Source organism: Xyrauchen texanus, chromosome 14, assembly GCF_025860055.1.
Source record: "Xyrauchen texanus isolate HMW12.3.18 chromosome 14, RBS_HiC_50CHRs, whole genome shotgun sequence".
In the NCBI taxonomy this organism is placed as follows: domain Eukaryota; kingdom Metazoa; phylum Chordata; class Actinopteri; order Cypriniformes; family Catostomidae; genus Xyrauchen; species Xyrauchen texanus.
In genome coordinates, this window is record NC_068289.1 from 18,190,415 (window position 1) to 18,206,937 (window position 16,523).

General features: G+C 37.5%; 1 protein-coding gene across 1 annotated transcript in view; it reads right to left on the reverse strand.

Annotated features, from left to right (window-relative positions):
- LOC127654897 (FERM, ARHGEF and pleckstrin domain-containing protein 1-like) overlaps positions 1-16,523 on the reverse strand; it is an 84,316-nt gene that overhangs the window by 15,687 nt on the left and 52,106 nt on the right. Inside the window, exons 13-15 of the mRNA XM_052142444.1 lie at positions 15,912-16,089; positions 4,826-4,965; positions 2,305-2,394 (exon numbers count right to left, since the gene is read on the reverse strand). Coding sequence (XP_051998404.1) covers positions 2,305-2,394; positions 4,826-4,965; positions 15,912-16,089 — 408 coding nt within the window. The remainder of the gene's footprint in view (positions 1-2,304; positions 2,395-4,825; positions 4,966-15,911; positions 16,090-16,523) is intronic.

The window sequence follows — 16,523 nt, forward strand, 5'->3', positions numbered from 1 at the left end:
CGTCAACATCATTGTGTTATTAAAGTATTCATAACTTTGGATTTACCATCAAAACTTTACATGCATAGAACAACACTTGTGTTTGTCTGCCACAGATGCACTGATTTTGCAATGATGTGATGAATGTAAGGGTTTGTCTGCCACGAGCCCGCGGATGTGTTGCAAGAGATGTGAAGAATGTCAGCTGCTCTCTGAAGGGGATTTATTTAGAGACAAGCAGGTATGAGACATACATTACACCATAATAATTGTGATCAGGAGCTTGCAAAGACTCAAATTATACGTAATTACAAGTGGTTCACTTCCACGAATTGGTACAATTGCGTTCATATCAACAGCGAACCATACCAGAGTTTGAATAATCCATATCCCAGACCACCTTTTCAAGCAGACGCTGGTGCGGTTCATGGTTTTGCACCTAAGTTCATAAAACAGCGTTCACATCATCCAAACGAACTGAACTTTTATATAATTTGTGAAAGCAGTGTATAGTTTATGCTGAGTGTGTGGGTTATAAGCCTGTTCAATGTGCAGTTTGTTTAGAGTAGTTTACTGTATGTCGAATGTACAGTATAGTTTGTTTAGTGTGGTAAATTTGTTTTATTCTGTTTTCCATTCAACTCGGAAAGTCGGAATTTCCAACTTCCTACTAGGAAAAGTGCAGTGAATTGCCTCTTGACTTCCAACTTGGAAACACTTCACAAATCTTCAATACCGATTTTGCCCAGATGCAGGTGCGTGACCTTACAAAAACCTGTCACCACGCAGGGATACTTACAGACTAAATGATAAACATTCTCTTTTATTAAATAATATTCATCATTGAGTCAAGTTCCTACATTACATTATAATAAAACATGATTAGCAAATGTTTGCAGAGACAGGTGTTCAAATATGGTCAATTATACTGTCTTTTGATAATCATACAACTATACAACAAATGCTAGTATTGCAGAATTGTTTATCAGTTTGATTACTAGGAGATGTCTCTGGTGGCAATCAAACTACTGCTAAGCTAATGGGAACGTAGCAGTTTTTTTTGCTTATACACCATCTTCCGAGCATTGGGAAATGGAATGCCTTTATTGTCGGAGATATAATGTCGGAATTTTCCACATCCGACTTTGAATGGAACGCACCTTTAGTTTATGTTTAAAATGTGTAGTGTACTTCATGTGAGTCATGTGTAGTTAATGAGTGTGGAGTTTAAGTGTGTAGTTTGTTAAGGAAATAGTTTGTATTAATGGTGTAGATAATGTTGAGAGTGTAGTGTAGTTCAGGTTGAGTGTTTAGTAAATAAGTGTTTAGTTTGTTTAGTGTGTAATTTAAGTGAGTAGTTTTTTTAAGGGTGTATTTCATGTTAAGAGTGAAGTGTAGTACATGTTGAATGTGTATTCTGCTTAGTGTGTAGTTTGTTTAGTGTGTAGTTTGTTAAAGGAATAGCTGAAATAATGATATTTCTCTCATTAACTCACCCTTATGTCATCTCAAACTCATATGACTTTCTTTCTTTCACGGAACACAAACGGAAATATTTTAATAGAGATATTAAGTCTGTTTGTCCATACAATGCTAGTGAATTGTGATCACATTTTCAAGCTCCGAAATGCACATAAAGGTTACCCATCAGACTCCAGTGTTTAATCAACGTGTTCTAAAGTGATCCAATTGATTTTATTTGAGAAACATATAGCTCCTTTTTCAGGGACGTGTGCACTCTCAGCTGGACTTGTTTGGCAAGCTTTGTTGGCCGCGGTTCTCTGATTGGTGGATTTATTTTCAGAATTATGGGTAGTGTAGTTCTTTAACAGGAATTCTGCTAGTAAACACAATTTTAAAACAATGAAGTTAAAAATAACACAGACTGATGGCTTTAACAAAGGAATATAATCAATCATCAACCTCGGAGCTCACAGTAAATCCATCTTTCAAGGTTTATAAGTTATAGTTGAGAAATTGGTTAGTCTATGGAAAACATTTAAGGGATTTTTACTACAGTTAAATAAGGAGTTATATTTTGGTCTGTTCTCACCCTAAACAGAGTGGATCACAGAATTAAACCACTGGAGTCTGATGGATTACTTTAATGCTGATTTGATGTCCTTTTTGGAGCTTGAAAATGTTGTCTCCATTCAGGAAAACCACATTGCCCTCAGGTCTCTAAACTGCACGGTGTGTCATAGTGGGCTGAGCACAGGTAACATGAGCTCTACTCATGAACTAATCCCACTCACTCTGGCTGCACAGGAATGTGTGTGTTTAAGAGATGAAAGAGGAGATCTGATGAGTCTGTCCATCATTTACCATTGTGATCAGCTCCAGGTCCTTTAGGTAAGTCCTCTCAGTGCTCAACAGCTCTTTAGCTATGAAGTATGCATTATCATCAGGGCAGATCTGCAAACAAACAAACCAGTGCAAAGCATCAGAATTATATCTCAATCAAAGGAACATTCTTTGTTCAATAAATGTTCATCTTTATTGACAGAATCTGTGGCATGATGTCAATTACTATACGCAATTCTGACTCTTCCATCCTTTGTAAAAACAAACAAAAATTGCATTTACAGTTATACATTTACAATGATTTAAAAGCAGAAATTAGTTATTTGAGCTGTAAAGTTGTCTAAATTGTCCTTTTAGCAGTGGGACTGCTGTTCTAGGCAAATTATCTTTTGGTTATTGTAGAGTTGAAACACTGAAACATTTAAAGTGTTAAAGTCATGTGGCTTTATTTTTGAATGGCGTGACAATTTGCACTTGGTGTAAAAAACACCTGCCACACCTGGCTATTTGGAATCCAGTAGTCTGGTGGAAACACAGAAATTAAACACAAACTGCACCCCTAGTGTCTCTGCAGTAGTTTGAGGTGTATCAAAGAGTTTTTCTCATGCAGATGACCCTGGTTCAGTTCAGTCTTTTGACCAACCTTTCCTCATCCTGTTTCCTGTCTCAACATTTACATTTACATTTATGCATTTGGCAGACGCTTTTATCCAAAACGACTTACAATGCCCTTATTACAGGGACAATCCCTCTGGAGCAACGGAGCAACCTGGAGTTAAGTGTCTTGCTCAAGGACACAATGGTGGTGGCTGTGGGGCTCAAACCAGCATCCTTCTGATTACCAGATTACCAGTTATGTGCTTAGACCACTACACCACCACCACTACATTAATATTAATATTAATTAATATTTCCTTTAATACTACTTATAATAATAATAAATACATTTGAATATAAAGGTTGACTTCCTTGCAGTGATTTGATCACGGGTTAACATTTAATGCATTTAATGCAATTAATAGATGTTACTATATTATTGTGGTGTTAATACTGTAGTAACCATGTTTAATTTTGAGTTTACTATGATTTTACTACAAAATACCAGGATGATACTAAGGTTACTGTAGTAAAACCATTGTTAATTTTTGTAAGGGAAGATTAGGGTTATGTTTATGGGTAAGGGTTGGTGTAGGGTGTCTGTGACACTCTAAATAAATACAATAAACACTCTGCAGTGATGCCCCTATACCATGGGTTTTCAAAGTTTTTGATGCCAAGGATACCCAAACATGAAAATTACCTTGCGAGGGACCCCCTTCTAAATCATTGATCAAATTACAACCATCAATAACCATCGATGTAAACAGCCAATATCAACCATCATTTTTTCATATTGCCGTTTTTACAAACAAATTACGATAATTTATGATCACAGCTTATGATTGTGCGTGCAAGCAGCGATATGAAAACAAATGGTTTATTTATAATTAATTACATACATTTATTGCGTTGTATAATGTTTAGAATAATTGTTCCTGTTCATAATTTAAAGAAATACCTACCAAAATAAATGAAATCTGGAAAAAGTATAGCATGTGGAATATAATAATTCAAAATATGAATTTGTAATGTTCTATCATAACACGTAAAATGTGAGTTCTCTTGTTTAGAATTGCAAAATAAAGAAATAAATAAAATAAATACATAGTTATGTTATGTCTTGTATTAATCTTTCATTGCGACACTCTTAAAATCTGAAATTTGTTCAACATCCATACAATCAACATCAATATCCATTTTCAATCAAAATTAGTTATAGGTAAAACAATAAAATAGATTTTGCACCTCTTTGTAATTTGTTTAAGCACAGGTTAATTCCTAGGCAAAACAGTGATCTGATGACAAAAAAAGGCGAGTAAGTGTCAAAAAATGGGTTTCGGCCCATAGTTTTTTGGTTTGTTATGCACTGATTTGAAAATTTTCTTATCAACCAAAAAAGTTCATATCTGTGCATCCCTCGTGATGCACTGAGTCTCCAGAGTCCAGACCCCAGTTTGGAAACCCACACCTTATACTGTATGCTTGTATTTAATGTGGGGTGCAAATAGCATCTAACATTATTTGCAATTAGTGCAAAGAAGATGCTTTTTTTGTCTAGTGTGTATAAAAAATAAATAAAAAGAAATCCATTGCAAGGTCTTGCCCATGTAGACCTCCATTGTAAGTACACCTAATCTTTGCTTGTTTTAACAATTTGAGTCTAAAAGTCTAAATTATGTTCTAGTAGTGCTTAACTTGTGTTGAATCTGCAACATTCCTTTATTGAAACAAATCCAACTACATTAACAACAGTAAATTCATGAGATGTTCTATGCATATAAACCATACTATAATACTCTCCTACAGTACCACCACATCCATTCAATTGGATTAGTCTGTCTAGCTTTAAAAATATTGATTGTGCATCCCCATAATAACCATACTGTTTCCACTTGGCCAGCAAACACTCTCACTGCCACACCTGTGCATACACACATCTCACCTTCCTCCTGTTGTCCTCCTCATCATCAGTGCGTATGGCAGTGCTGTCATTCAGCACGGGTGAGATGAGAGGAGATGGAGTCACTCCTCTACAGTCCTCAGCGTGACCGTTAACTAATGTTACCAGTGCACACGTCACCTCTGACAGAGAGAAACAGAGACATGATGTCATTTTCACACATTTTCTTAATGCACTCCTTCCCTTGACATTTATCATTACCATATGTGATGTAAGTGTTTATACTTGTTGTAACTTATTTTAACATATGAATATTATTAATCACACAAAAAAGTACCAATAAGTACCATGGTACTATAATTATTTTTGGCCATGTTCCATGGTAGTACCACGGTATGTAAGTAAGTAAGTAAGTAAGTAAAATGTATTTATATAGCACATTTCTCAGATAAAAATCACAAAGTGCTTCACAAGAAAAGGGGAATACACAACATTAATAAATACATAACACTATATGATCCAAATAAATAACTAAATCAAAAACAAAAACATAAACAAACAGAAATACACATCAGACAGGCCTAACCACCCTACAGTCTAGCTAAAAGCCTCTTTAAATAAAAGAGTTTTCAACTGTGTTTTAAAATTTTCCACCGAATCCAAGGAGCGCAAGGAAGGAGGCATTCAACAGACTAGGTGCCACTGCTTGAAAAGAACTGTCCCCTCTAGTTTTAAAATGTGTATGGGGAACAATTAAAAATCTCTGACCAGTTGATCTCAGACTACATGAGGACGTGCGCAGCTGTATCAGGTCAGAGATGTAAGGGGGCGCTTGTCCTTGTAGGGCTCTAAAGGTAAGAACCAGCATTTTAAAACGCATTCTAAATTGTACTGGTAACCAGTGAAGAGAAGCTAAAACAGGTGTGATGTGTGCCCTTTTACTGGTGTGGGTTAAAAGCCTTGCAACGGAGTTCTGAACAGTCTGAAGGGAATAAAGCTCTTTCTTATTAAGACAAGTAAAAAGACTGTTACAGTAATCTAAACGAGATGAAATGAAAGCATGAATGATCATCTCCAGTTCGGCCTTAGATACCAGGACTCTTATTTTGGATATGTTCCTTAATTGATAGAAAAATGTTTTGATAAGTTGTTTAGAGTGTTGTTCCAAGGACATGGCAGAATCAAAAAACCACACCTAAACTTCTGTGACTCGGCTGCACAGACGAGCCTAATATACCGATATGTTGCTTTATCTGAGAGATGCTTTGCTCAGGGGCAATTATGAGTGTTTCAGTCTTAGCCGAGTTCAGTACTAAGAAGTTATCATTTAACCACTGCTTGATACTAGTCAGACAGTTGATAAGAGAGGACAGTTTATGTAACTCAGAAGACTTAAAAGAGCAGTACAACTGAATGTCGTCTGCATACAGATGATAAGAAACCTCACTAAACTGACCGATTATCTGTCCTAGAGGGAGAATGTACACAAGGAACAGAATCGGTCCCAAGATCGAACCCTGAGGTACCCCACTCGATCAGCCTGCAGTATCTGACATGATCTGATTTATAAAAACACTAAAACTTCTACCAGAAAGGTAAGATGAAAACCATTTTTAAACTGATCCCGATATCCCTACCAGATCCTGAAGTTTATTAATCATAATATTATGGTCAATAGTGTCAAAGGTGGATGAGCGGTCCAATAAAACTAACACTGTGTGCTTCGCAGAATCAGCTGACATCATAATATTACTGGAAACTTTCAGTTGTGCAGTTTCCATAGAATGCTTTTTGCGGAAGCCTGACTGGTATTTGTCAAAAATGACATTTATCTCTAAGAAAGTAGAGCTTAACTTGTATTGTTTAATGTACAGTACAATGTACATAATATGCTATGTGAATATAGTGATTAAACAGTACAGTACCATGGTATTATCATCCAATACCATCAGTGTACCATGGTAATGCCACAGAAGTTTTTGTTAGTGACGTAAGCATTTACTAAAAGAGTTCTGAAACCAGTTTCCCATTCACAAGCTTGTAAATATTACTATACTTAGACACTTACTTATCTGTTTACATATGCTAAGTATTTGTATGCATGTGAGTCTATGTTCACAGTCCCTGTTAGTGGAATTCCCAGTAAACTACCCCTACAGAACCGCATATGTGTCTCCTTACTTGACCAAAATTGCCTCTTGTTGAGTAGCACAGTCATGATAAATAAAGCAGGTATAAGTACCTGTTTATACGGATGGCATATTACTCTACCTGTCAAAAGTTTAGACACACCTACTAATTGTTTATTTATTCGAACTATTTTTCAAATTTGAATAAAGTAATCGAAACTATGAATTAAGGGAATTATGTTGTGACCAAACATTTTTAAATATTATATTTTAGTTTCTTCAAAATAGCTACTCTTTGTCTAGATACAGTGGCAAGAAAAAGTATGTGAACCATTTGGAATCACCTGCATTTATGTATAAATTTGTCTTAAAATCTGGTTTGATCTACATCTAAGTTACAATAATGAACAAACACAATCTGTTTTAACTAATAGCACACGTTATTGAAATTTTCTTGTACATATTGAATACATCATTCAAATATTCACTGTGTAGGTTGGAAGAAGTATGTGAACCTCTAGGCTAATAACGTCAACAAAAGCTCATTTGAGTCAGGAGTGGCCAAACCTGGCTTCCAGTTAGTGAAACGAGATTAGAGGTGTGGGTTAAAGCTACTTTGATTTATAAAAAGCACTAAAACATTTTGAGTTTGCTATTCACAAGAAGCATCTGCAGAATTGTTTGGGAAGAACAAACAGCACTATGCATGGCGTAAAAAGGGCTCCACAAAACATCAGTCCAACAGAGAAGTACGGTGGAGGGATTTGGAGCATGATTTGGAGCTGATTAGGTGCTTCAGGGCCTGGACCGCTTGCCATCATCGAGGGAAAAGTGAATTCCCATGTTAATCAAGATGTCCTACAGGATAATGTCAGGGTGGCTGTGTGCCAACTGAAGCTCAGTAGAAGTTGGGTGATGCAGCAGGACAATGACCCTAAACATCGAAGTATATCCACAACAGAATGGTTTCAAAAAAAGAAAATCCACCTTTAGGAGTGGCCCAGTCAGAGCCCAGACCTTAACTCAATCGAGATGCTGTGGAATGACCTCAAGAGAGTCGTTCACACCGAACATCCTAAGAATATGGCTGAGCTGAAGAAGTTCTGTAAGAAAGAATGGTCCAAAATTGCTTCTGAACATAGTGCAGGTCTAATCCGCAGTAAATGGAAATGCTTGGTTGAGGTTATTGCTGCCAGTGAGGGATTGTCCAGCATCCAGTGTATGGAGAGGTGATTCAGTTACAGGGTGACCAGAGGAAGAACATATGCCAGTTTCTGTTAGAGATCAACATAGTAAAGGAGGAAGAGTTAAAAGTTCACGGTTTTTAAAATGATTGCCCCTCCTGGGGCTTGTAAAGGACTGCACCAGCATGTAGCAATCCTAGTACATTCATTGCAGGGGTTTTTGTGACCATATGTAGACCGCAGGATAAAGCTTGCCATCATCCTCATCATCATGCCATAAGCATCCAACCGTACACTTAATTTTCCCACAGAACTGTGAACGTTTATAGGGATGTGTTCAATAAAGAGATGAGAGATTATAAGTGTTTATGTGTTCTTAAGCACATTGTATTTTTCTAAAGTTGTGACTTTGATGAAGATGAGATTATATTTTATGACCAATTAAAGCAGAAATCACTTAATTCCAAAGGGTTATCATAATTTTTCTTGCCACTGTAGCTCTGCACACTCTGCTCATTCTCATGACTTTTTAAACTTTATTAAAGGAGTTCACAAGGATGCTGGACATTTGTTGACTGCTTTTTCTTCACTATTTGCTCCATTAAAAATATATATACATATTATACATATATAATTTTTTAAATACAAATTTAGTTTTGTATATATGTAAATGCATAAACAAGCACAATTTATATTTGCTTACAAAAATTATTTCAAGCATTTAGACATACACCTTTAGACCAAAAGTTTCTTTAGAACATCAGGAACAACACTTGAGTCAGGTGTGTCCTAAAGTTTGACTGGTAGTGAACATACAACACAAACCTATCAATATATACCAGACCACACATAAACACAACATAAAACTAATTTTACTACACCTTGCATACAAACAATATGAAATAATGTATGTATATTGGACATTATATACATCATTTCCTGACAGTAAGCAAGACATGCACTGTGCAGCCATAGACAGGGCATTGGGGTGGGCGGGTTGGATTATGAAGCTTAAGCGTTAAAAAAACAAACAATTGCTGAGTTTTCAAAGGCCAACTGTAACTTTATTGACACTAGAGCACAAATTACATTTATAAAAATGTCTAGGTGGTTCAAAGAGTGCAGCAGAACCAAATATTTTTCAAAAGAACAGGCAGAAAACTTCAGAACTTGAGAACAAACTAGAACAGTGTTGAGTGAGACAAGAGCAAGAGAGAATGGCTATGTTTGGAATAGCATACTAGCAAACTACTTGTATTCATTATACAGTATGCACTATTGTGCTTAGTTTTTCTTTCATGGTTGATATTTGTAGCAATATCGGACTACTAATAATGGACTGCTAAAAATTAAGAAACACTAAATTGTGGGGCCTCGGTAGCTCAGCGAGTATTGACGCAGGCTACCGCCCCTAGAGTCGAAAGTTAGAATCCAGGGCGTGCTGAGTGACTCCAGACAGGTCTCCTAAGCAACCAAATTGGCCCGGTTGCTAAGGAGGGTAGAGTCACATGGAGTAACCTCCTCGTGGTCACGATTAGTGGTTCTCGCTCTCAATGGGACGCGTGATAAGTTGTGCATGGATCGCGGAGAGTAGCATGAGTCTCCACATGCTGTGAGTCTCCACGGTGTCATGCACAGCGTCATTACAAGGACCTAATAAGTAGTGAGAAATGGGCATTCCAAATTGGGAATGTTGGATTAAAAAGTCATTTTTATTTCCAAAATGATAACTAGATGCCACACCCTGAATTAAACTTGCAATGTAATGAGGTCATGTGACAAGATAGCATAATGCTGTTTAAAATGTTGCATAATTCATATCGTTCAACATACTATTATGCATTTATTTTTCAATTCTAGCCAGTATAAAGTGTACACTGCACTGTATTAAATAAGTTATATGCTAAAATTCCATTCCAAACATTACCATTGTCTATATGCAAGAAAGATCATCAACATGTCATTCACACAAATCAACAGCAGGTGGCATTAATTTTTTAAGCAAGCTGACAGTAAATAGTTTGAATACAAACCTCTAGCAGAATTGGAAACATTGTGTGAACAAACAAAAGAAGATCTGTCATATCGCAGACACTCAAAGGGATATTCAAATTTTCATGTGTGAAACTTTTCTTTTCATCAAAACATCAGAACAGAACAGCCAGTGAGGGGAGAGCATGCAACCCAGCATTGAAAAACACCATGAGTTTTACAAAGATTAATTCATTCATTCCATTTTAAATGCTAGCAGAAATCATGACAAGCATTTATTGGTAAAAAATGACAAGGATGACAAGCTCAAGCCACTTCAGTTTGCAAAAACACAGGGCAGAAAAGAAAAGGTATAAAACAGAGAACAAAGGTGAAAATCAGCGAGCTGTGCAGTGACATCAAAGCTGAATGAGAAATCACAGGCAGGGATTAGAAACAATTTAGGAAACAAAAACAAAATATTTGTGTAGTAATGTTCTATTCTAAACTGTTAACTAGATTATAATGATCACATTTAATTAGCTTTTTACTGGAATTTTGGCAAAACTCTAGAACAGGGAAGCCTTTTTTGTTAAAATATCAGTAAAAAACAATATAGATCTAAATAAAATGCCCTTTCTAATCCCTGCTAAAGGATAACAGGTAAACCCATGTGCAAGGTCAGGTAGAGGAGTTTAGGGAGGGAAAGAGAGTCAAACACAGTAAGACATGGACACAAATGCCGTCATCTGACCCTTCCTCTCTATGGACTGAACCAGCATAAAATTAAGGATCAGATCACACAAAACCGAAACTTCATGCATCATTTCTCTAAGTCGTGTTTTTCAAAATCCATATGGACCCTTGTTACAAATAAGAGTTTAGGATGATGAAGTACACTTTAGCGGGGTAAACTTCTATAGTGGTGAATGAGAGACCACAGCAAATATTATTTTAGGGTTCCCACTTGCTCCAACAGCAAAAGAAAAAAAAAATCACTTTTACTTTTACACGACACGAAAGCAGACAGTGGACAAAAATGGACAAAAACGTCCCATAACATTAGCCATTAACATAAGAAATTCATATGATAGTTTTTGAATGAGCAAAATGTAAGTCTTTATTCATTGACAATCTTCGCTTCAACTTTAGTTCTCAAATCTCATTCACCCTAGCATGCATTCAAATATTGCGTCAAGATGTGGCAAACACGCAGAAGCTCAAAAAACATTTACATTTTCATCTAGTGGTTAAAAACTTATTTTACTGACCTCTATGAGTAAATTCTACTCATAGAATGAGGCATAAAGTCATTGATAACACATTTGAATGTTTTATATGTATGTCCTCATATTTAAATGCTCCTCTAAACACCTTCCACATCGGTGTGACGGGTGTCTGAATATTCGGAAACAGTATAATGTTGCTCGGCTGTTTAGAACTTCTTTTGACCTCTGAACAAAGAACGAACAGGAACTTCTCCAGAAGTATATCAGGGCCTATATGCAAAAGAGCGTGCTGAACAATCATTGCCTGATGGTTTTTCAAAAACTCTTATTTTGTGTCCCACTGAAAGAATAACAGCATAGAGGTTTGAAATGACATTGTGTGAAGGATAACAGAATTGTCATTTTTGTCTGAGCTATTCCTTTAAATGAGTTCATCAAGTGAAAACAATCTCATAATACTGACAAATACTTTCCTCACAATTCAGACACAACATGACAAAAACTACTTATCTACATAATGAAAAACCATGCAAGACTTGATAAAATACAGATCAAAATCCAATCTCTGCTGGTTTCAGAGATATTTCTGAGGCTCCGGAAGAATGAGAATATTGAGCCGCATGAGGAAGACCATGAAATATGAAGTTCTTTTGCCAAAGCTTAACTCATTCTGAGTAAATGTAAAAAAAAAAATCGCACTGTCTGTTTAATATTTCAATAAAATAGCAGCTGCAAATGCCAGCACACATTGTAGAAATGGCAAATTGGACATTAAGAAAAGTGTCTCTCTTTATAAATGCAAATACCGATACCAGTGAAGATAAATCTCCTCGCTGCTAAGGTTGCTACACATAATGTTGTCGACATGCCTCTAAAAATAGCATGTGTAATCATCGAAATATCCAAGTTTTATTTCCTAGCGTTATTAAAAAATTCTAATAAGACCATTTGAAGAAAGCAATGATTTATGCAGGATGTTCCCCACAAAGGCGAGGCATGAATGCCCTAGAAAGTGTTCTCGCTCAAAAGCATTCTCCTAAAATACAACATTTTACAACATGATATGCCATCTGTCATGGCTCCACCACAAAAATCTTTCAGAAATACTTGGAAATTTGGCTGCCTTTAAGTCATATCAGAATGATATTTATAAAATAAGTTCACATGAATGGGCACCACAATGACGACGTAATTACAGAATTCCATTAAAGCCTGATTCTCCGAGCTGGAAGCGCGTCGATTTATAAATCATGGTGGAACGTAATCAATATTGATCATAATTTAGATTTAATTGTGAATTTTGACTGAACAATTTCGTTTGTATGCATTATGAGGTACTATTATGAGGTGACAAAACTACATTTCCCATTATACTCTGTGGCAGCACGAGAATAAATAAATCAACCTGGTCTCATAGGATCAAGTTACTAAACCTACATTTTTGCTAAATTACTTTTACGTGGTTTGTTGTATATACTGCAGCTGTGTTCTGGTCAGATAAACACTAGAGCCACTAAAACAACATTTACTTTTATTCTCTCTCACACAAATCACGAGTAAAACGACAGGTTTTCTAAGAAATATCTGACGACGGACCGTTTAATTATTACAAAATAATGCAGACCCCTATGTGGCACCTCGGGTGTGCATCATTTTTCAATAATTAAATGGGCTGAAGTCAATTATTCTGCTTGTAACACAGTTACAAAACCTTAAGACATTGTTTAGGGTTTTATATCAAGACATTTTGAAAATGCTTGATAGTGGAACTATTTCTTCCGCCACAGATTCAGCATCTAGCTTTGATACAGCTAGAGCTTTCGTTGCTAGTTCAAAAACGTCACTTTAGAACTAGTAATGTGGAATGCGCTGCTTTCCAGAATTGGATTAACAAGGTTGTGTGTGTGCATTTGCATATGTGTGTAAGCGAAAGAGAGAAACAGAGAGATCACATTTGGAATTACCTGTGTTTGATGCGGCTCTCGTCAGAAATAACATCGCTTCAAATTGCCAAGATGTAAGTTTAAGTATTCTTCTCAGCAGCAGTGAGTGTCACCATTCTTGTATACAGCTTTTCTGTTTCTAAAAAATTACTTACAACCCCACTTGACTTTGCTCCTGAGTAAGCGTGTGTGTGTGTGTGTGTGTGTGTGTGTGTGTGTGTGTGTGTGTGTGCGAGAGTTTGTGTGAGAGAGAATGGGGGCGAGGAGCGTGAGGCTGCTTTCCACTATGAGAGTCTGATTTGGGCGAAATACATTGAAACACTTGCACATATTAAACTTTCTTTTGGATAGTATAGAAACTGTTGTATTGAAGTCATGAGGGTGCTTTGAAACCGAGCAAGTCTCTCAACATCGACTATGTATGTGTGTCAGTGTGTGGTTGAGATGAGAAAGCGAGAGAGAGGGAGCGCAAGGGCACTTTTAACCGAAATTGGAATCAATTTAGGATATTATAGACATTATTTGTCATTCTTATCTGATGTACTTAAACAGTGTTTTAGTTTTATTTTGTTATTTAGCCTTTAGGGCTCTTTGAAATAACTGAGATTATCTGGCAAAGTCATATGGAATTGTTATGCAGTCAAGCTGTGCGTTTACTGAAAAATATTTGCACACCAAAGAAATCTGTCAACCAATCAGAATGAAGCACTCAACAGACCCATGGTATAACAGCTGATAAACACTTACTTTTAACCTTGTTCGTCACAAAATGCTATCTTATGACATCTAAACACTTATGTCTAAAAACGTGGTTGTGTAGGCAATTGTGTTTTTTATCGAATCTTTGCTTTTTCTGACACTATCGATTAGGTGTAGGTTTAATGTTTAGGGTAGAGAGGTCTGTTTTGTTGATTTAAAACTTGATAGAGGATTAACCATAAAAACCTCATCTGTTTAGGAGAATATTTAACTTGCACCACACATTTGACATTTCAATTCGGAACTGCCACGATACATGTAATGAACCACGAAATATCGTTTTACAAAAATGTTGCCACAGTCACGTCATTTATCAGGCTGGATAAAATAAAATGCATCAGTTATAGACCTAATGCACAACCATTGTTCTTCGTTTTGTTGTACTAGCACTTAAAAAGCTAAACAGAGAGAAATATTATTCTGAACAAAATAACTTCAACATTCATCATAAATACAACTTCCGAACTCGTAAGTCAGAACTTTCAAGTAGGACTTAAAGGCAGCATAACTCCAGAGAGTGACATAATCACCCTGAGACAACATCCACAACAATTCCTTTACATGTTTAGTTTCCTCATAATTTATTAAGTGTGCGGCAATGGAAAGTGCAATCAAACTGCGCAGTTTTCGGTGGAGGCATTTTTGAGGCGTTTTCAAACAAAAACATATTTGTGTGGACATGGTCTGAGTTTCTTAAGCATTCAAGATGATATCGGTATCATACATGTGTGCATTTGGGCTCTGCGCAGAACTTGGCACCACAAAATTCCCCCCTGCTCAACACAATCACGGGAGAGTTTTGCCTCAAGAGAGGGAGGAATATCTGCCCTGTCACAAGGCCGTCTCAGGTCATGAGACAAGAAACCTCAGTGCGCCATCTTTGGGCAACACATCACAATGACGTTTTCACGCTAGAGGATGCTAGCAGCTAAACACTTGCATCCCTTCCTCATCGCTAAGGTTCACACACCCTCCTTCATAGTCAAGCTCGTCTAGCTCCAGACTGCCGAACGAGAACTTGTTTCTGGGAAGGGGGGATGAGTTATGGGGGACTGGATTTTCAAACCCTAGCGATAGGCTGCAGGAGCCAGTAGACTCCTCAGAGTCGCTAGTGTCTGTGTCGCTACTAGTGGAGCCATCAATCATCTGCACTGCGCCGAATCGGCTGTGCGGGGAGCTCGGCTTGAAATTGGCCTTGCCGGAAGGCGCGAGCCCATTGGTTAGCATTCGGCGCTCCAGCATTGCCATTCGCTCGGCACGGGAGAGAACAGGATGATGGGGTTGACTCGATATCCGCACGTTTGTTTCTAATTGGCTATTTTGCAACTTGTTTGTAGGGTGATTCATGATCGGAGAACAGCTACTAAAAAGTCCAGCCCTTTCCTCTCGAAAACCTGCTTTTGAACTAAAGCTTTGCCCATTGTGTCCATTATACTGGGCATGGCTTAGTGAGCTGGTCCTGTGAATTGTGGAGGGGGTGGGGCTAGAGGTCAGGCTCCGGGTGCCTGTGTGGTGGTTTATGGAGCTTTTTGCGGTCAACTCATCCAACAGTGTACTATGTAACAACCCACGTAGTGGAGCCCTGCCTCCAAAATATGACAACTCAAAAATACTACCACTTTGATTCGGAGAGGAGGGGCTGGGATAGCTGTGAGCGGGGCTTTCAGCTTGGCTTACTGGGGAAAGAGGTGGAGACTCTTTCTGCCTTAATTTGCCCAAGTATCTGTTGTGCTGAAGTGGGCGGGGCAAACCAAAACTTGCACCGTGTCTGGCAGCGCTGTTGGAGTCGTCACGTGTATGCGAATGTGACCTGCTGACACGACCTCGGACTTCGTGTTCACTAAACTCTGCATCACTGCAGTCAATGTATGGGATGGATGAGCTGCTGCCTTTAGCTGCATGAGACGCCAGACCTGCTCGATCGACGGGCTGATGTTTAGCTGCCGGACTTCTGCTGCCCTCTTGAACGGGGTATGTTTGGTCGCTGCATCCGTTGTGCTGGGTCGATGGCGAGGAGTTTCCACATGCTCTTAAAACAGCAGAATCTTCTGAGCTCACTAAAAATGAGCCCTCCCAGCTCTGCTTCCCAGCCTGTGAGAGGGAGAGACGAACTTATGAGTAATTAAAGGAATGTTCCGGGTTTATTACAAGTTCATCAGCATTTGTGGCATAATGTTAACTTCCACCGAAATAATATCAACCCTCAGTTTTTTGTTTTTTTTAAGAAAAAATGGTGGTTACAGTACTTCTATATAAAGTTTACTTTGCAGATAGTTCACATCCCTTTCTGTTATCCAGCTATGTATCATACAAAAGTTACTGGGTTTACATTATCATGACATATCAAGTTGAACGATTGAGTATACAGTATGTAATATCGGTAACACTTTACAATAAGGTTCCAGTCAATAACATTAGTTAATGCCTTAGGTATTATCAGTGTTGGGTGTAATCTGATTTCAAAGTAATTATTTACTGTAATCTAAATACTCATCTAGTTAAAAGTAGTGTTTCACATTACAACT